Source organism: Lynx rufus, unplaced genomic scaffold (genome assembly GCF_022079265.1).
Source record: "Lynx rufus isolate CCGP_SWC_20201006 ecotype Redwood Valley unplaced genomic scaffold, mLynRuf1.p SCAF_24, whole genome shotgun sequence".
Lineage (NCBI taxonomy): Eukaryota > Metazoa > Chordata > Mammalia > Carnivora > Felidae > Lynx > Lynx rufus.
In genome coordinates, this window is record NW_025814839.1 from 18,497,539 (window position 1) to 18,518,940 (window position 21,402).

General features: G+C 45.2%; 1 protein-coding gene across 1 annotated transcript in view; it reads right to left on the reverse strand.

Moving 5' to 3' along the window:
- ZNRF3 (zinc and ring finger 3) overlaps positions 1 to 21,402 on the reverse strand; it is a 154,064-nt gene that overhangs the window by 49,943 nt on the left and 82,719 nt on the right. The window contains exon 2 of the mRNA XM_047088289.1: positions 9,304 to 9,429. Within this exon, the coding sequence (XP_046944245.1) occupies positions 9,304 to 9,429 (126 nt within the window). The remainder of the gene's footprint in view (positions 1 to 9,303; positions 9,430 to 21,402) is intronic.

The following is a 21,402-nucleotide window of genomic DNA, read 5'->3' on the forward strand; positions in this document are numbered from 1 at the left end:
AGGACATTAGCTATTTTTTTTTTAATTTTTTTTTTTTCAACGTTTATTTATTTTTGGGACAGAGAGAGACAGAGCACGAACGGGGGAGGGGCAGAGAGAGAGGGAGACACAGAATCGGAAACAGGCTCCAGGCTCCGAGCCGTCAGCCCAGAGCCCAACGCGGGGCTCGAACTCACGGACCGCGAGATCGTGACCTGGCTGAAGTCGGACGCTTAACTGACTGCGCCACCCAGGCGCCCCGGACATTAGCTATTTTTGATGGGCTTTTCCACTGGCCTGCAACACCATCCCTAGTTTCCTGGGGCAGCCTCATTTGTGACCCTTGTTCAGCTGAGAGCCTGGTTCAACTCGGGGGGACAATGGCCAGCAGGAGTGTCCATGAGCCAGGCTTCCCCCAGTCTGGGGAGATGGCTGGCAGCCTGTGCTTCTTGGGCTGGGAGACAGATTATTTGTTCTATTCACCCACTGTATCTTCAAAACTCCCTTAAGCCTCTCCGTGGATTTCAAATAATGGTTTTGGTTAGCTTTTTATAGCTGAAAATGTCTCAGATCAACTTAAAAAAAAAAAAAAAGGTATTGTGCTTAATATAGCATTTTAACTAAGAAGTTCCTGGAAGATTTAGGTAAAGAAGAAAAGCATCAAATTAAAAGTTTGTGACTTTCACATCAGACATGTGACCTTAGAAGAAAAGTGGTATTCCCTGAGTCTTTCCTTTTTCCATTCATATCATGCCAATCTTTTCCTCCTGATCTGATTTCTTTTACTAAGTTCCTTTCCTGCTTTCCTTTTTAACCAAATATGGGAGGTATTTACCCAAGCATTCCCTAAAATAAATCTGAAGAGCCTTCCAAACTTCCTCTCCAACAACAAACCCACCTCAGCTCACCTTAGAAAAAGCGCTTTCATCCGCTTGGTAGGGCAAGTTTAGAGAAGGAAGGAAACTGATATTTGTGGAGAATGAACACATTCCAAAAACTCGGCATACATTATATTTTTTAATCATCACAACTATCTTGCCAGAGGGGGGATATGGAGAAATGGAGGCAAAGACAGATTAACTGGCCCAAAGCTAGTTCCAGCTACTACCGGAGTGGGAGAATTACCGTTTGCACCTACTGCATAGGGCTTCAAGATCTGGGCTCTCTCTATTCTTCCCTCGGAAACACGAACATGCTGGAACACTGCGCCCGCACCTCACCAGGACCCACCACAAAAAGGCTACCGTGAACCTGTCATTATACTGGAGGGCAGCGGGGCAGGGAAGGGAATGAGGGAGGAGGAAGTGGAATTTAAGGTCTTCTTAGGGAGATAAAACTTGCCCATTATGATAGCACACGGTGTCTCATCTGGGATACTAGTGACAAGTGAGGCCAGATGATTCTTTGTCGGGTGTGGGGGGGGTGCCGACCTGTGCACTGCAGGCTGCTGAGCAGCATCCTTGGCTTCTACCCACTGTGTGTCAGTAGCACCCCAACCCCTACCCCCAATCCCTTGTGGGTGCTTTTGTCAGAAGACCAAAAAATGTCCCAGGGCTTTGCCAAATGTCCCCAGGGCTGGGAGGGAGGCCACACCTCCAGTTGAGAACCACTGTGGTAAGAGGACTCAGAAGACATGCCCTGAGAAGGTCTGACTCAGGTAAGTGTCCTGAAGCACAGGGTGCTCCCAGGGATATGCCCACAACGCACCGTCGCCATAGTGCCCCACGTGCTTCCCTGACACCAATGCCTGTGATGGGGACCTGCTGTCTCTGACACCCCGCTGACCCTGCCGCCTTCTCCCCTTTCCCGCAGCAAGTCAGACCCAGGATTTCAGTGCCACCATTCCACTGGAGACGGAAATCTCATACTCAAGAGTGCTAAGCTGGACTTGGCCTAAGGGCCAGGGCACTCAGGCACCCACCTGAGGACATGCACATCTGTGACCAAACACCCAAATGAGAAGGGCATGCTGAAGGACAAGCCCCCTCACCCTCCAGCCTACAGGCTCTTCAATAGCTCTGCAGTCAGACCCAACTTCCCACACGGTTTTGCCTTAAGCAAAGGCCTATCTAGTTAAGCCCTGTCATTGAAGGCTAAGGCTGAAGGTTCTATTCCAATGCAAGCCTCAAAGATATTGAGATCTTTTTTACTTGATGACTTTCCATTGGAATTCGTTTTTCAGTTACTTGTTATTAAATATGGGAAATCGCAACCCATTAGTGTTACTCAAATTACTTAAAGTCTAGAACCAACACTCTTGACTCCAAGACTGCAGAAGAGAATCATCTCCTGACAACATATTCACCTCTAGTTCCTGCACTGTTCTCTAGTTTCTGCTCATCTCGGCTAACTTTCTAATAGGGCGTTTCCCTCAGCCAAGCTCTAGGAGATTATCTTAGGGTGGGGACCTCATGCTAGCTCAGTGCACTCAAATCTCGGGTCTCCTTTCGCATTCTCGAAAATGAATCCCAAAGAACTTGTGTTTCTGTGGGTGACATCTATTGATATTGACCATATTAGGAATTAAAACTGAGAAACATTTTTTTTTAATGTTTTTACTTCTTTTTGAGAGAGCACCAGTGGGGGGAGGGGAGAGAAAGGCAGACACAGGCTCTGATGCAGGCTCCATGCTGACAGCAGGGAACTGGATGCGGGGCTCAAACTACGAACCAACCGGGAGATCATGACCTGAGCCCAAGTCAGATGCTTAATCGACTGAACCACCCAGGTGCCCTTATTTATTTATTTTTAAGTAAACTCTACACCCAACGTGGGATTCAAACTCAGCACCCTGAGATCAAGAGTTGCATGCTCTACAGACTGCCAGCCAGACACTCTAAAACTGAGAAACCCTGAAAACACAGAAAATATGAGCACATATCCCATTAGCTGACAGAACAATGAAGTCATCACACAAAATGATGCCTCTGGAGAACCCTACCATATGCTTGTGAGGGAATGAGTGATTCGGCAAGTGACATCTTAGCATTATTATGAAACAGCTCTGGTCTTGTGGGACCACCTGTGGGAAGCCCTAAGGGTACCCTGACCTCATGGTGCGAACTGGTGGGCTAAATTACCACCTACACTATGATGTTACCAGCTTTGACTTTTACCAGAGATCCCAGAGAGACAATGCCCAGGAAAGACAAGCCCTAGTTCAGAGAGGCTTGGCCAAACAAAACCCATTCATCATCATGAATTCTCTATTTTAGGAGTCGCTCTTTGAAAGAGAAGTAAGAGGGGCACCTGGGTGGCTCAGTCGGTTAAGTGTCTGACTCCTGATTTTGGCTCAGGTCATGATCTCATGATTGTGAAATCGAGCCCCATGTAGGGCTCTGTGCTGAGAGTGGAGCCTGCTTGAGGTTCTCTCCATCTTCCTCAGCCCCTCCCCTACTTGTGCTGACTCTCTTTCTCAAAAATAAATGTAAATTAAAAAAAAAAAAAAAAAGCAAGAAGGATAAGTAAGAATTTTTCCTGGGCAGAGCCCCATGTACAAAGAAGGATTTGGTCTCTGTCCTCAATTGCTCCTGGATCCTCTATAACAGGCATTACGTCATGCACGGTTTGCTTTTCCCCCAGGACCCAGCAGAAGTGGTCATCAGCCATGGTGGGACTATGCTCCATCACTTCAGGGATATAATGCTTCCTTTTTCTATACACACTGCCAACAGACTGGGGAAATGTGAAGGCAAACACGAAGTGTCCTCAGCAATGTCACTGGCTTGAATCTCACCAAAGCATTTATGAGAACTGATGTCTGGGCACCACCCTGATCCTTCTGCCTCCAACCAGCCTGGGGAATAAAGACTAAACTCCTTAACCTGAAAGCCTATTCCTTCCCCAGCAACTTTCAATGCCCCTTGAAGAACTTCTTTGCTTCCTTTCTTTCTGCCCTGTTCTTGGAGGTTGTTCCCCCATCTCTCCCTGTCTCACACAGCCCCTCTCTCTAAAACCCATCTGCCACTTCCAGCCCCATAGACTCGCTCCTCCTCATCATTACTATCTATACCAGGGATTGGCTGTCAGCTCAGGGCAAGAAGAATGAACTCTTCATGGTACACATGGACCAGAGAAGTCCCTTCCAACTGGTGTTTCTCTGAATGACTGAGGATAAATTGAGGACATCACCTACCAGCTAACGATCCCATACATGACTTGGCGACTACAGGGGGCTGCTTAGGGATGGTAGCCTAGCACTGTCCCCCACCAGCTGTCTTCTGGAGAACACTTCATCCTCTAACCCCCCACACATGGCTGGGCAGGAAGCTAAGTTCTGTGTGTTCCCAGCCCCAGATCACATCCGACCAGACTAAAAGTGACCACCTGGTCCACAATGGGCTGACAAATCTTTTTTCTAGAATCCTGTAGGCTTGAAAACAAGAAAGTGTCAGACACAGGGATATTGGGGGGCTATGTCTCCTACCAAGCAGGTGGAGAGAGAGAGGGAGGGAGGGAGGGAGAGAGAGGGAGGGAGAGGGAGGGAGGGAGGGAGGGAGAGAGAGGGAGAGGGAGGGAGGGAGGGAGGGAGAGGGAGAGAGGGGGAGAGAGAGAGAGAGAGAGAGAGAGAGAGGAATAAAAGCAGATATATACAGAAGACCTGGGGAGGGGCCACTGGCACTGAGCCCAGAGTCAGCTATTCTAGAAGAGCAGCAGCCACCCAGGAGCCTCAAGAGTAAATCCCCTTTTGGCTAAACGCAGCTCAAGCTGGGTCTCTGTTAAGTGGAACCAACAGTCCTAACTAAGCCAGCGACTCCTGAAAAGCATCGATTTTTAGCTACAAATTGGTGAAGACAAAAGGGGGCAAAGGGGAGAAACTAACATAGGTGAGGCAGCAGAACAGTCTTTATCTCAGATCTCAGGTCAGCGACTTGGGAGCTGTTTGCTCTTATGTTATGTAGAGAATGTCTCGGGGACTTGATTTCCTCATGGTAAAACGGGAATCTGGACACGATCTCAGAGCCAGTCTGAAAACGAAAGATGCTGCAGAGAAAGCTCCTACCTAGCGCTGAGCCAGCACCTAACACACGATGGCTGCTTTTATGTTCTCCTCAGGCACGAGCCCCAAGCATAAGGGCCCCAGAACTGAGGTGACCTCTCTGAGGTGGCTCTGCTAGAGCTAGGTCTCTTTGACCCGGAACTCCCTGCCTTTCTTGTCTCGATTCATAATTTCCTCACGCTGTCCTCCTAAGTACCAGAAAGAGCTGGTCCATGCCTGTTGACTGTCCTGTCTTTCAAAACCCTCCGTAAGAGTCCAGTGCAAGGTGGGATGAGGGGGAGGAGAGGTTCATTCTGTCTCCATTTATGGAATCTGGGCCAGGCGGGCTTTGTTAGAAACTCCAACACATCCTCTGTGTTCCTGCCATGAGACCCTCAGTTACGTGGATGGATCATAGGAACTGAAGCTGGTAAAGTCAACCTTCAAAATTCTTGCCAGTCCCAGAAGATGTTTAATAAACACTGTTTGAACTGAAGGCTTAAAATGCCCAGGGGATGAGCATAGATTCCTGTACTGTGGGGACGGCTGAAGACCCTTACTTTTAGTAGTAAGTTGCTCAGAAATGTCAATTTTATTCTATTTTAAAAACCGAGTCTGCCCTTCAATGCTGCAAAGAGAACCTCCCTGAACTAGAATCTCAAGGGAAGAGATTTTAAATGACACAGAAGCTCAAAATATTAGAAGAATAAGGAGCCCATAACAGCCTCTTAACACAAAGTGAAAGAGAAAGGCCCAGAAAGCCTAGAGATTTGTTCTGGGTCTGGTGTGATGCAGGGCCTGGCCTGGTGCCCCGGCTGGCTACATCCTTGTGGGGGGCTCCCTCTCACCCCAACTCTACCTCCCTAGCTGATCCCACTGTCTGCCCTGCCTCCTGCAGAACTGAAAAGATTATAAGGAGAAGATCATAAATCATTTTTCGCTCATGAGTTTATAGTGTTCCCTTCTGAGGAGTTCAAAAGCATTCAGTAATAAACCAAGGTGATGAGTTTATGTCTTTTGCTTTTAAAATGAAACTTTATTTGAACTCCTGGAGAGGCATTTACAGGTTTTTAATTTAGGACATTCCTCTCTTGTTTCAACATTTCGCCCTATGGCATTTTCTGTGGGCGGGTAGGTGATGAGGGTAAGGGCTGAGGGAGGGAGAGGGGTCTGTGTCTGGCCCTCCCCTGTTCTCCCACAGGCTCTTCCGAGTGCCTGACACAGTCCTCCCTTCTATGGTTTTCAGCAAGTCTCAACATCTATATGGAGGAGTCCCTCCTCCCACCCCCATGTTGACTTGGCTGTAATCTCTTCCTTTTGTGCTTCTCTCCACTGCCCACCGCCTTCTTGCCATAGCCACTGAGAGCAAAGAAATGAGAGAAAAGCATGCTATCTGCAGGAGACAGGGCTGCCCATGAGGATCACTGTGCTTTTCTTTATCCTAGTCCCTTGCTACTGCCCTTGGGGATTAAAAAAAAAAAAAAAAAAGGGCACAGTTAGCAAAGATAATAAAAGGGAATCTGAGAACAACTACACTTTAAAATGAGAAATGAAGGGGCACCTGGGTGGCTCAGTCAGTTAAGTGTCCGACCTTGGTTCAGGTCATGATCTCGCCATTCCCCAGTTTGAGCCCCGCGCTGGCCTCTGTGCTGACAGCTTGGAGCCTGGAGCCTGCTTCGAATTCCGTGTCTCCTTCTCTGTCTCTGCCCCTCTCCTGCTTGCACTCTGTGTCTATCTCTCAAAAATAAACATTTAAAAAATAAATAAAATAAATAAAATAAAATAAATAAAATAAAATAAAATAAAATAGAATAGAATAGAATAGAATAGAATAAAATAAAATAAAATAAAATAAAATAAAATAAAATAAAATAAAATAAGAAATGAAAAGGGGAGCCTGGGTAGCTCAGTCGGTTAAGTGTCCGACTTCATTCAGCTCAGGTCATGATCTCAGTTTGTGAGTTCGAGCTTCATGTCGGGCTCTGTGCTGACAGCTCGGAGCCTAGAGCCTGCTTCAGATTCTGTGTCTCCTTCTCTCTCTGTCCCCGCCCTGCTCGCGTTCTGTCTCTCTCCCTCTCAAAAAAAACCAAACAGTAAAAAATTTTTTTTAAATGAGAAGTGAAAAGAGAGAGGAAGGAAGGAAGGTAGAAAGAAAAAAAAAAAGGGAGGGAAAGAGAGAGAGAGAGAGAGAGAGAGAGAGAGATGAATGAGTCATCACACCTCCTTACAGACCCAGGCTCTAAACAAATGCGAAACTGTCTTGCTTTGTCTGGCCCAAGCGTTTTTGCTAATGATTTTATTCAGGTGCTAAGTCAAATTTCGGGAACTAACCACGTGTAAATACTGCCTGGCCACCACACAGCCTTTCCAACCAGAGACGTGGCGGGGGGAGGGAGGGCTGTTGCTTGCAAGCAGGTAGAACCACACACTTAGCTTCGGGGCCCCGGCATTCAATAAATATTTGGTGAATGAATAAACCCGAGAAGTACTTAATGATTCAATATATGTCTAGGGTTTTTATTCCCCCTGGCTTCACAGGCCAGCAGGCCAAACCATACAAACCTCTTCAAGTAAAACCACTACATGGTTGTTCTAGGTGGAGAAGGTAACAAGCGGGTTCTCCAAGTGACTTCAACAGCACTGAGCCATCGAAGAACAATGGGGTGTCCCTGGGAGCACTGTTCCAACCCACTTGTAGACACAACAGATGCAAAGGCAGAGCTCCACTGGGCTGGAGCAAAACAAATTAAGTCAAGCTGCTGGGCCCTGCATAGCAGCAGCTTAAGTGTAGGAGAAAATATTATAGGAGAAGTGTTCTGCCCACAAGGAAAGCAGTGTTCCTAACCTTTGGATGTAGCTGGCATTTCTCCTAGGAAAACACTACAGTATTCTCAAAGGGATCGCGGCTCTCCTAGCATCATTAAGCAGCTCTGGCCGACTATTTAAACGATGAAGTATCAGGGCCTGGGTCACCTAAAACACCTTGATTTGACTTCATGAACTGTAAACCAGACAGGTAATAATTCCTGGGTTGTTCCCCCCGCCTCCTCCCACCCTTATAAAAGGGCAGGAGAACTTGACAAGTGCTCAAGAAGCTATTCAGAAGACAAGAGGGGCATGAAAATCCTAGCTTAGACCCATAATGGTCTCCTGGACCGAAAGCCTTTCATGAGACACTGCCTGGGGCATCTTGGAGTCTGGAAAAGGCTCCCCCGAAAATACCCTGCATCAAAACCATCTCTCTTCTCCTGCCTGGATCATCAAGAGGTCAGGAATCAGGACGTTTTTTTCCCCTGCCCCCCAGCTGTCTCCCCATGGCACCTAAACAGCACCTTCTGAGATTATAAAAAAATATTCAGGCAGTAACACTATCCTTAGGAGATACCGCCTTTCCTCTAACTAGAATTCTAATAACTTTCTTCAAACCTTTCCCTTTAACAAAATGATCCAGTTTAAAACAGATGGCCATCTGTCATATTTTAAGATCATTGATGGATAGTTTTCCCACGATCAATTTCTTTCTATCTTCACATTGCAGCCGGAGATAAAGCTGACCTTCTTGGCTAATGAGTCTCTCATTTCGTGCTTCTAAATGGGATGGCAGCAACCAATGGCAGCAAAAATGTTTTGAAAGCTTACTCTGCTGGCCGTTTGTATCTCATCTCTCCTCCTAACCATCCTCTGAGGTAAGTTCTAATATAGGACCATAATTGCCGTCTGCCATTCTGAAACCAAAAAAGCTCTAAAAACCCAGGAGTTTTTCCAGAACTTACTTGGCAGCAAAACTTAATGAACCTGAACTCATTTAGAGGCAAAGTTGCCCTGAACTAACACGAGATTTTAGTTATCCCGCTTAATGTGAATATCCATACAGGTTGCTACACAAATATGGAGGTGTTTAATGATGAAGGAGTGCCCCAGATCTCCTGGGGGTTACTTAATATAAAGTATGTACAGCCTTAACACCTTTCTAAATTCCCCAAATCTCAGAGTTCTGACACCTCTGTCCCCAAGGGTATAAGGTAGTGTGAATCTCTATTATGAAACCATTACACAGATATGAAGCTGAGACTCCTGGAGGGGAAGTGACTTGCCTAAAGTCACAGAGTGGACAAGAGGTGGAGCCGACTCTGAGGCTGGCAGGCTCCGTCACAGTCCAAGCTTGGAAGCACCATGGTGGGCTGCCACAGGACATGTCTTAGTCCTTATCCCCACACGGGTCAGCTGGGAGAGACGGCTGTGCTGGGATGGCTCTTCTCTGTAACCACCTATGTGAGGAACTGATGAAATGGGAGAGCAGAGAACACCAGTCGGAATCAGAGAGATTCAAAGGGCCTGGCGCTTACCTTGCCCAGGACAGTGAGGCATGGTTTTGGGTCCAGTTCTGGCTGTTCCAGCTTCACTACTCCTACCCAGCCATATTCATACAAGTCCTCTTCGTCATTGTTATTACATAGGCCCAAGGGGTGCATCTAGAAAGCAAAATAGAAAGAAAGCTTCAATACACAGGCCACAGACATGCTTGACTCACACTGTAAATGTCTTCGACTCAACAGTCAAAAGTAACCTCAACTCTTAACTGGGGGGTGGAGGAGGGTGTTGATTTTATGGATGATTTCTCACTGCTGGTTTTGTTTTTTTTTTTTTTAGGTTTATGTATTTATTTAAGAAATCTTTACACCCAATGTGGGGCATGAACCCATGACCCCCAAATCACAAGTCACATGTTCCTTGGACTGAGCCAGCCAGGCTCCCCGCTTTCTCACTGCTTTGTAAGGGGTGGTTACCCAAGGCGGACATCACCCAATGGAATGCAGGCAAAGAAAAATAGCATACCTCCCATATACATACCAATCTAAATTTCTGTGAAATATCATAACATTAAGTAGCAATTACAGATGAGATTATCTAGGTTAGTATCCTTGTCTGTTTGGCTTCTAGACCTTAACGACACATCTACTTCAAGTTATGCAAAAGGACCTGGAAACACATTCAGGAGTTTATGGAAAGACCACTGGACATACAGCAGAATCACCAGTATAATTAACAAGCTGTTTAAAAGGCTACCCCTGGCTATTGGGAAACAGATGAAATCCTTTGAGCCTTTTCTCAAAATGGGCAAAGCAGAAAATCAAAAAAAAAAAAGAAGAGAAGCATCGTCACATTTTCGCTAGCAAAGTGCAGTCAGTGGGAGTCTAAAAACAAAACAATCCTGAAGTTTGTGCTCACAGTTCTTTCTATTATTGAGTTTCAATAGGCCCTGGAATCCCCAGTAACAATCTGAGAGGAGGAAATCCTCATGGATAAACTAACTTATCAAGAAATTAATGAGTCTAGTACAGCGCTAAACTCTAAATAACTGGAAGAAACGTGTCTTCAGATTCGTGGCATGTTAGAGACACAAGAGAGACCTAAGAATCCACTGTGGTTGACAGAATGATATCCTCCAAAGCTGGCCTCCAAAAGCTGGAAAAGACAAGAAACAGATTCTCCCAAGAGCCTCCTGGAGGAATGCTGCGTACAGATCCACTTTCAACTTCTGACCTCCAGAATTCAAGGGAATACATTTGTGTTGCTTTAAGCCACTAAGTTTATAGTAACTTGTTATAGCAGCAAATAGGAAACTAAAACACTCTCTTTACTCCCCGCCCCCACTCATTTTATAGATGAGAACAGAAGTTCAAGGTAAGTAGCTTTTCCAAGACAAGAGAGCCAGCAAGTGGCCATACCCACAGGTGACCTGGCCCTCAGATTCACAGCCTGGTGCCTTCCCACTCTACTTGCTTAACTTTACTGTCCCTTCCTCCAAGAGCTAGTCATCTGACTAGGGGAGAAAGACTAAGTGATAAAATCTTTAGGGGAAAATGTTGCCCGTTCTAAATTCTTCGCTAGTAGAGTTGCAACATGAATGTAGTGTGGGCAGCAAGAGTTGCTGGAATGTTCGGGGAAGCCCTGTGCCTGTGCCGCTGAGCTGCGAGCTAAGCTTCAAGGAAGAGTCAGATTGGTCAAGGAAAAAAGGAGAGAGCAGGCTGGTGTTCCAAGCCTGGGGAGGCAGAGCTAAAGGCTCTAGGGGGAAGAGGAACAAGACCAGTCTGATGAGTCTGAAGGGTCATGGTCTACACCAAGAAGGAAAGAAACACACTCAAAAACTGGAAAGGTGTTTGGACACGAAGACAATACCACAGGTTCCTTGGGCAGAAGAGTGGCACACTGACAATGGTTTCTTCTGGAAGTGGTGTGCCCGGCCTCGAGGGGCATCAGGAGTGGAGGAGTGAAGGGTGCAGCCCAGAGACGAGAGAATCTTGGCAATTCAATGGAGCGACAGGTGGGGGTTTCACGAGCCCATAAGGCCAGTGAGCACAGGGTGCTACAAGGGGGTGGCCAGTAGCTATCTCTCTAGTGGGTGAGGAATGACCCATCCCCTGGGAATTGCAACACATGAAACAGACAGCCCCAGGACATCCAATTTTTGCATGAGTCCTCGGGCTGGAAGATCTTGCCCGAAAGGCATATGAAGATTCCCCGAAGAGCCCAGCCCACTCTGACATGTTTGGTGGTTATTAAAAGATGAGTGGCCTGAAGTGAAGACCTCTGATGGGAGAGAGAGGAGGGGTGAGGGTGTTAAATCCAACTGTGCCAACAGCCTGTCACTTCCACCGCCACAAAAGGGCTCCCAGCCTGGCTCGAGCCAGCTTCCTGAAATCCCAGGCCATTTCATGGCCATGGCAACTGCACCACTGACCCTTTTCCACAGTATTCCAGGATATTTTTAACCTGGCCACAGGACTTGGAGGTTTCCAGATGGAGAGCTGCTTTCTGTTACTTACACACGAATGAGGTTTGGCCAATGATGAAGAACTACACTGGTGGGGGGGAGTGGGGGGGGGAGGGGAAGAGGTATCATGCACGTCTAAGACCTTGTATCTGATTCCACCGATAGGAAATGTCCAGAATAGGCAAATCCATAGAAATGGAAAGCAGGTTTGTGGTTGCTAGGGCTGAGGGAGGGAGAAATGGGGAGTGACTGCTTAATGGGTCCAGGGTTTCCTTTTGGGATCATGAAAATGTTCTGGAATCAGAGGATGGTGATGGATGCACAACACTGTGAATGGACTAAATGCCTCTCAACTATATACTTTAAAATGGTTTAAATGGTGAATTTTATAGAAATTTTTCCAACAATAAAGAAGTTAAAAAAAATTTTTAATGTTTATTTTTAAGACAGAAAGAGACAGCATAAGTGGGGGAGGGGCAGGGACAGAGAGAGAGACACACAGAATCTGAAACAGGCTCCAGGCTCTGAGCTGTCAGCACAGAACCCGACACAGGACTCAAACCCATGAACCGTGAGATCATGACCGGAGCCCAAGTCAGATGCTTAACCGACTGAGCCACCGAGGTGCCCCAACAATAAAAAAGTCTTAAAAAAATGTCTCAAGAGTTTACTCAGAAATGGCTGTACTCAGCTAACATGGGGATCCACAGTGGAGGACAATGTGGTTTCTACTCTTCCAGAGCCTAAGCCAATTACAGCAGCCCTTCTGGAAACCATGTCCTGCAGAATACTAGCCCTGAGAGATTAAAAACAGGTTCTTGTACAAGTAACTGACACTGAGAAACACCCCATGGGGAGTCAGGATATACTTTTGGCAACTAAAGCTCTGCGGAGGCCTAAGGTTTTGAAAAACAAAAGGTGTCTTTTTTTTTTTTAAGTTTATTTTTTATTTTGAGAGAAAGAGACAGAAGACAGCCTGGAAGAGAGAGAGAACCCCAAGCGGGCTCTGTCGAACTCACCAACTGTGAGATCGTGACCTGAGCTGAAATCAAGAGTTGGGACCCTTAACCGACCGAGGCACCCAGGAGCCCCTGAAAAACAAAAGGTTTTTAACCTTTGCAAAAACCAGCACTTCCTACCCTTTGATTATAAGCCAATGTTGTGTGTATACTCCTATCACACTGTTTCACAGGACACATTCTGAGAAATGCTAAGTTAGGAAGAACACATACATGCACCAGAGAAGAAACCTAAAGCCCACGTGATTCAAGGCAAATCTCCACGTCCTCAAATGCTGAACACCCACGACGCAAAGAGTAGGGGGTGTGGTGGAAAGAATGGAGGGACAGTCAAGGGCAGCTAGGGAGAAGAGGAAGAGAGGAAGAGGAGGAGGATGGGGAATGGGAAAGGCAGAAGTAGGAGATGCCCAAGCCTACCCCCCCCCCCACCCCTGCAGCCATGGTGCGAAGGGAGCAGCCATGACCAGACCGCTATGCTGTGGCGAAGGAGAGGCATGTCAAGAGTGCCCTCAGGCATGCAGAAATCTGAACGATGTAAGCCTCAAACACACCCGCTGGTCCGGGTCCCCTGGAGGCTGTCAGGCCCTGCGCCCCGGGGCCACGCGGCACGCCAGGCGCTCTCTCCTTCCTCTGCAGTCACACTCTCCATCCTCCTCTAAGATGCCCCCAATCAAATCTTCCACTGACACTGCGGGAACTGTTAGCTCCAAATGGCAGCCTTGTCAAGGTGTTGACTTCTGAACACGGATCAAAGGCTCCAAAACCAAAAGGAATTTTTCTAAAGCGCCAGTGGGCACAATCCCTTGGCACGGGTTGTTTATTTCTCTGTGGAGGGAAAGAGGGCTCCAAAATCACATCTCAGAAGATTGAAAACCGACCTCACCAACTCTGCCACCTTCCCAGCTCCACCCTCGGCGTCTTCTCTCCTGAGTTCCTTATTCCAGTTTACACTTCTAGGTGCCCAAGTACTGAGCCTCTGAATTCAACCTCAGCCGTGTCTCCTGTGTAACTGGCCTCTTTACCCCATCTGCTAAATATTGTATGACTCAGGTCTCTGTCGGTTCATCCCTGATGACAATATCAGCTTCTGGAAATGCCTGCCACCCCAGATCTCCAACCATTTACATCCTACGGCTCTTTTTCTAAGGGTTCCAAGTTATGAGCTCAGCAGAAAGTTTTATAGGGAAGCACAAGTCGCTGTAACATGAAAACATTCATCTGTGAACTGACCTGTCTCAAAGGGTAGAATATTCTAGGCAAAGGCATAAAATGCAAACAAATACACCAAGTCTGGGAAAAGCAAAGGAGAGGGTTTTCTCATAATTAAGTATTTATATTTACTATGCTGCTATGTTTATGCATTTTATCTTATTTAATCCTTAACGGCAACGGCTTGCTAATTGTTAGAACATCAGATGATACAGTGACTAGGCATGGTAAGTAAGTTGCAAACCAGAAGTGCAAATCAGCAGCTGATGCAGAATATAATGGAGCCCATAAAAGCCTTATTAGTCAATAACAGGATTCCACTCAAAGCCAATGGCAAACAACCTAGTGAAAGATTAAAGGAGAAATACACGAGAGAGCTTCTGCAGAGAATGATCAAAGAATTATGACAGAACTTTGCAAAAAGTAAGAGAGTTCTCTAATATTTTTGGAATTACTTTTGATAATCCTGTTGCTGAAGTCAAACATAAGAGAAAGATGCCACATCCACACTCTCATACAATTTTGCTGAAAATATCCCAACACTGCCCATATGGGATTCACTCTGTTTACACCCAGAAATCAATACGTAGCAGCAATTATAATTTAACTTAAGTTAAAAAACAAACTATTATTTTCTGTTTTATTTTTCAAGATAAAGCCCCAGTTAAAGAATTTCTTTCCACTACTTACTAAGAAATATTAGGCCCTGATTTAAAAAGATCCCCAAGTCCTATATTAGATTAGTCATCTGCATTGAACGAGGGCCTCCTACGTATGAAATGCACACAGTCTCCTGAAGATTCAGACAAATGCCACTACCACTCCAGACAACCATCACATAAAATCCAGGCTTGTTAACTCATACATGCTGACACCAGTGAGTGATATACAGGCAGTGACTACATACAAAACCTGTGTCCCCTTCTGACCGCTAATCATTCGAAAGTAATCTTAGGATACTTCAATGAATGATGTTCGAGCATGTCAGTTTTGAACCTAATGCGGAACATGAGCATTTAAAAATTACAGGCATTTCTGAGTTTATTTTCTGAAAATGTTTGGATGTATGGGGTTTACCTGATCATTTTTGCCTTAATATTTTTAAGAAGGTTGAAAATGCCTGATTGTGTGTAAGAACTCAGGGACATCAGAAAGACTTGCTAATAAAAACATAAAGAAAAAATCAAATGGACTGGGAAACCCAGAGTGGAACGTGACCAAGACCCCACTAGGCAGAGAATGCCACAGAAAGGGAAGAACGGCCTGGACCTAGAGAGAAGACAAGCAAAGTTCCTGGGATGGATCCACAGAAGAGCAGTGCAAATAACTAACCAGCTACGATTAAAGTATAAAACTAAAAGAAATCGTGTCCTGTGTGGTAACTTTGGCCTCGTGCTATCAGAACAACAATTTGGGGATGCTCGACGTCCTTGCTTAAGTCAGTTGAAGGAAAATGCCCAGTTAATCCTTTATGTGAGGTTCCATATTATTAGGAACACGGCATTATTATGGTTTTTGCTCTTACTCCTGATTTTGTTTCAAGGAGTGTTTGGGGATGGAAAGAATGAGAGCTTTGGAATCAGGCAACCTTGTGTTTAAACCTCATTCCTGCCTCTGAAGAGGCACATCAACTTGGGCAGATGACTCAGTTTCTATAAACCTCAATTTTCTCATCTGTAAAATGGGGACAGTATTGTCTGCCCTAACAAGGTGCTGTAAGGATTAAAGGAGATAAAACATATAACCTCAGTAACATAGTAGATGCTCTATCAGTGGAAAAGCCCTCTCTGTCTTCACTTCCTCTAGACTGGTCTTGTTTGCTTGTGCTTTATGCCTTTGCCTAGAATACTCTGTCCTTCAAGACGAGCTTCAATGCCACCCCTTCCATGGAGCTTTCTTGAATGCACCAATACAGATAGTTGCTTCTACCTCCATGTCCCCAAATGCTTTGTTTGGTGCTTACCACAGTTCTTTCAGCCTCCCCTCTGAGACAGGCACCTGCTTCCAGAAGGAGCATCTTCCTAGGGTCGTCCCTTTCACCCCACCCAGAGCATTGTGCTCAACAGGTACTCAATAAACGACTGCTGTCAGAATAGCATTTGGCTGGAGGCAGGCCTGATGCCATGCCTCATGCTTTGTTTTCGATGCTTGGGTCTCTGCTCAGCTAAGTGAGGGACCAGAGCAAACAGGTCAGAGTTTAATCAAATGCTGCATGAACTTCAAACAACCTGGCTCTTACAGTCACTGATTTCCAAGTCACCAAAGACATCCTTGGGACAAAAAAGATTCACGGGCAATGGCATGGGAGCAAAGGCTGCTCCTTCTTGGTTCTGCCATGGGACCACAGCAGCCAGGCATGCAGAGGCGGCCAAGGCTGTCTGTACACAGAGAACACAACACGGCGGCCCTTCACCCAGGCAGGTGCATGACAGCGCTTTATAAGGGCAGTGGAGGGGAAAGAAGAAGAGAGGATGTGCCCCCCTCAAAAGGCAAACTTTACACTTTCCCAACTGCATCTGATTTCATAAGTCCTGTCAGCTCCAACAGAACAGGAGAATACACCAAAGACCAGCCAGGCATGGGATCCAGGGCTCAGGGAATCCAACAAAGAGGAGAAACAGAGAATGGCATCCCCAGGATGATGGCCATAACCAGTCGGCTGGGCGACCAGTTGAGACTGGACCAGCTGCAGGAGAGCCTCCCCCCACCCAAAGAAAACAAAAACCTGATTTATTACCCAATGGGCCTGACAGTACTAATAAGAGAATTAATTATAAGTGATAATCAGGGGCATCTGGGTGGCTCAGTTGGTTGAGCGTCCGACTTCAGCTCAGGTCATGGTCTCACAGTTCATGAGTTTCAGCCCTGCGTCGGGCTCTGTGCTGACAGTTCAGAGACTGGAGCCTGCCTCAGATTCTGTGTCTCCCTCTCTCTCTGCTCTTCCCCTGCTCGTACTGTGTCTCTCTCAAAAAATAAATAAATAAATAAATAAATAAATAAATAAACAAACATTAAAAAAAGAAAAGTGATAATCATATAGCAAACTCCAGTAATGGGGCAGGGTGGGACGATTATTAACCTCAGAGAGTACTTTAAAAGTTACACCAGAATTGTAAACCATAAGCAGGGTACGGCCTGCATGGCCCTGCTGAAAAGAGTGATAGCCGTAATAATATAAACCCTGATATAAACAATAACTGTGATACAACTACCTTGGAAAATATAGATATGTGATGAGGGGAGGGGGGCAGATGGAGGGAAGGGAGGTGGGGGAAAAGAACAAAATCTTCACTTTCCATAATAGGAAGTAAAAAAAAAAAAAAGCTTAATGGACTAAAAGTATGAAGTAGCAGTTATAAGCATGTTATTTAGAAATAATTCACAGATATTTAGAAATATTCAGAGATGAATAGCAGAAGAAACCACTAAATAATTTAAAATAATTGCCCCTGGGAATAGCAATCAGGGATGGCAAAGGGTGAAATAGAACTTTTTTTTTTTTAATGTTTATCCATTTATTTATTTTGAGAGAAAAAGAGCATGAGCGTGAGCGGTGGCCGGGGGGATGGGGGGCAAAGACAGAAAAGAGAGAATCCCAAGCAGGCTCCATGCCGTCGTCAGTGCAGAGCTTGATTTTGTGCTTCCGTGAGATCATGACCTGAGCTAAAATCAAGAGTCGGATGCTTAATCAACTGGGCTGCTCAGGCGCCCCTGAACGCTCTTTATTATAAGCCTTGAAGTAACTCATTGCCTTTTTATAAACATATACATGTTTTATTTTGATTAAAAACTTCATGCACTGCTGGACACAAGTCCCTTCCTCCAGGTGTTCCAACAGATTCTATAGGTCCTACGGGGAAGCATTATGTTCAGCCCAAGAAAGACCCCGGAGGCATCCTACAGAGACAGTGGGCACGTGGAGGGAGACTGTCTAGATCGGCTGCTCTGGGAGCCATCCAGAGCCTGGGCTGAGGATGGCTGGGAACACAGCACAGGGATGACTCAGGGAGAGAGGGAGAACCAGCAACCTTCACCACCCCCACAACCAAAAATAACTCCCAGGTGGCACCAGATGTGACGTGGGTTTGGGTGTTACAGAGATGGCAGACACAATCACCAGGGTGATTGTTCTGAGAAGCCCCAATCTTCTCCCAGACACACAAAGATCTTCTAATGATCTCTGGAGGAGACCGTGAATATCCTACTTGCGTTTCCAAACAAGGAGCTGCTTCAGTAAAATGACTACCAACAAACAATGTATATACCGGACCATCATTGGTGCCGGGTACCAAACATCTGGTTTTATGTTGAAATATGAAGATGGACCTTCTTCAAATTTCTCAGCGCCCGACGAGGTTGACTATCACGGTGTCCCTGTTTCGTTAATGGACAAAGAATCTATGGGAACTTCAAAGCCAAAAGACTGTGCCAGACAAGGTTAAATATCCGGAGGAACAGAACTATGTTCCCTTGAGTACGGGACATCAAGCCAAGCTTTGAACCAAGACCAGCTCTTTAAGAAGCTTTCAGTACAAAATCCTTGAGATATACTGGTGCACTTTCCACACATTTGAAAGGACAAAACTGAAACCGTGGCTGGTGGTGCTCTTATCCAGGGTTACAATATCTCTATGCTCCGCTCAAAGTTTAAAATAACTTCAAAAGCACCGCCTGCTTCTAAGTGGGTTACTGTTACACAGGAGCCAAGCACTGAACTAATAGCAGGAGAGACATTTCATTCTGTAATATTATCTCATCAAAAAAAAATTCCTGGGGACTTAAAAGGGAAACTTCCTTCCTTTTGTCCCTTTTGCCACTGCCGGCCAGGGTAGGGTGTCACTGTGGTACAGAGGTTTACCTGAAACAATGGCCCCTAGACCTTCTCTTAAAAGGTGTGGTGGCCAGAATCAAGACGTATAATGTATGTGAAGGAATGGAAAAGGATAGCCCCACACGTTTTTCTCTTGAATCATAGGGATTATTTTTTTCTCTTCTATGAACAAAGAAACATACAACTCTCTTTGCTTTTTGAACAAACCCAGTTTAAACCTTTGTCTGCATCTAGAATCTAGAAGTACCTGAATATAGCTCCCCCCTCCCCCGACCCTCCACTGCCATTTGGTCATGGCAATGAGGACAGAAACCTGCTGCAGACACAGAAGGCTATTTCTGCTGTTTGCTGGAACTTCCAAATGGGAGCTGCCTGAGGATTAAACCAGCACTCCTCAGGGCGCCTGGGTGGCTCAGTCGGGTAAGTGTCTGACTTCAGCTCAGGTCATGATTGGGCGGTTCATGGGTTCGAGCCCTGTGCTGGGCTCTGTGCTGAAAGCGCAGAGCCTAGAGCCTATTTCGGATTCTGTGACTCCCTCTCTCTCTGCCCCTCCCCTGCTCACACTCTGTCTCTCTCTCAAAATAAATTTAAAAAACATATAAAAAATTTTTTTAAGCTAGCACTTGTTTGCTGAGGCCTCTGGCTGTCAGGAACACTAAGCTGAAGTCTTTTGCAGTGGGTGTCATTTTGTAGAGAAAAACCAAGAACAGCCTCTATCCTAGCAGGCTCCACTATACCAAAAGAATAACTGAGAAGTTGCTTGTAGGAAGACGGATTAAGCAACAAGTATCTCAATTCCACATATTCCATGTCCACTTTCTCACTTAAATATCCTGCATCCCCTGGAATTTCACTGTCAGATAATTACGTTGAAACTTAGGTACGGCCTTGTGTACATATCTCATGTCTGATTTTACAAACCTCTACTCAGAACTTCTATTTCCAATTTCAACTAAGTAAGGAGATGTTTCATTAGTTAAAATTTTAAAAAAGTATCTAATAGACCATAGAAAAGCACCTGAAAACGTTAAGCAAAAGATAATTCTACCTCCACTCATTTGGTTTTAATGTTTTTTCATTTTTTTATAAGTAATCTCCACACCCAATGTGGGGCTCAACCTCATGACCCCCGAGATCAAGAGTCGCACGTTCTACCGACTGAGCCAGCCAGGTGCCCCTCTATAACCATTCTTAAAGTGACTGGAGGTGACTCATATGGCCATCAGATGACAAGTATTAATCTCTACACAGAAATTCACTGACATAGTTTTACTTCAAATTGCAAGGCAATGTAATAAAGGACACTTGATTTTTTTAATATTTTATTTTTTAAGGTTTTATTTTTTAATGTTTACTTATTTTTGAGAGAGAGAGAGAGAGAGAGAGAGAGAGAGAGAGAGAGAGGCAGTGAGCGAGGGAGACAAGAGGATCTGAAGCAGGCTCTGTGCTGACAGGAGACAGCCCTATGCAGGGCTTGAATCCCGAACCGCGAGATCATGTGACCTGTGCCGAAGTCAGAGGCTTAACTGACTGAGCCACCAAGGCGCCCCTTAAAGATTTTATTTTTAAGTAATCTCTGCACCCAACATGGGGCTCAAACTCACAATCCTGAGATCAAGTCGCCTGATCTACCGACTGAGCCAGCCAGGCACCCTTTGATCGTTCTTATTATAAAAAGGTAAGGATTAGGTGCTTACAGACACCAGAGTTAACAAACCAAGAGGAAAGATGTTGGAGAGGAAAGGGTAAAAGTGGTATTCTCATTCTTCAGATTTAAAAAGAACACCATAGGGGCACCTGGCTAACTCAGTAGAGCATGCAACTCTTGGCTACGAGTTCAATACCCACATTGGGCATGGAGCCTGCTTAAAAAATAAAAATAAATAGAATAGAATAAAATACTACAAAACAACAAATCATTAAGACTATATGATACCAGTCTGAAACTACAAGAATAAAACAAGTGGAAAAGAAATTCCAAAAACACATTTAAGTTTTTCATGAGATCTTAACATAACACAAACTGTAAGTAACATCAGGATATATAAAGGAATCATTTAATAAATTCTGTGGGCAGGTAGGTAGCAATGTAGAGAAAGGTTCAGTCTGGCTATCATAAATTATTCTGAGAAATGATGAGGCTGCAGGAGTTAGGACAATTCCTTTAGGACAATTAACAAGGTAGATGGGCAATCAAGTGGACCGAAAGAACAATGTATTTTTAAAACTTCCCCATATGATCAGCAGCAGAATAAAGATAAAACAGAAAGGAATGAAATGACAGAGTTAAGGGATAAATGTAGTCTATAGTAAAGAATAGAAAAACCATCAATCTCACTGCTGATTAATACACAGCAGGATCAAAGTAAATCATTGCTAAACCCCACTGAGGGAGGCTGTATGGAAAGATGATTATGAACACATCTGGCCACACTGTTTCTCGGCTCAATCTGGGGAGCATTGGTCTAGCAAATGCAACAAAGCTCAAGCTCCTTAGGTCCTTCTTTCCCCCAGAACTCCCTTTTTAGAAAAGATCCTGAGGACGTAATCTAAAGCAAAGAAATTTTATATAATAAAATCTTAAAACGGTCCTCCTCCAAACTGTGAAAAC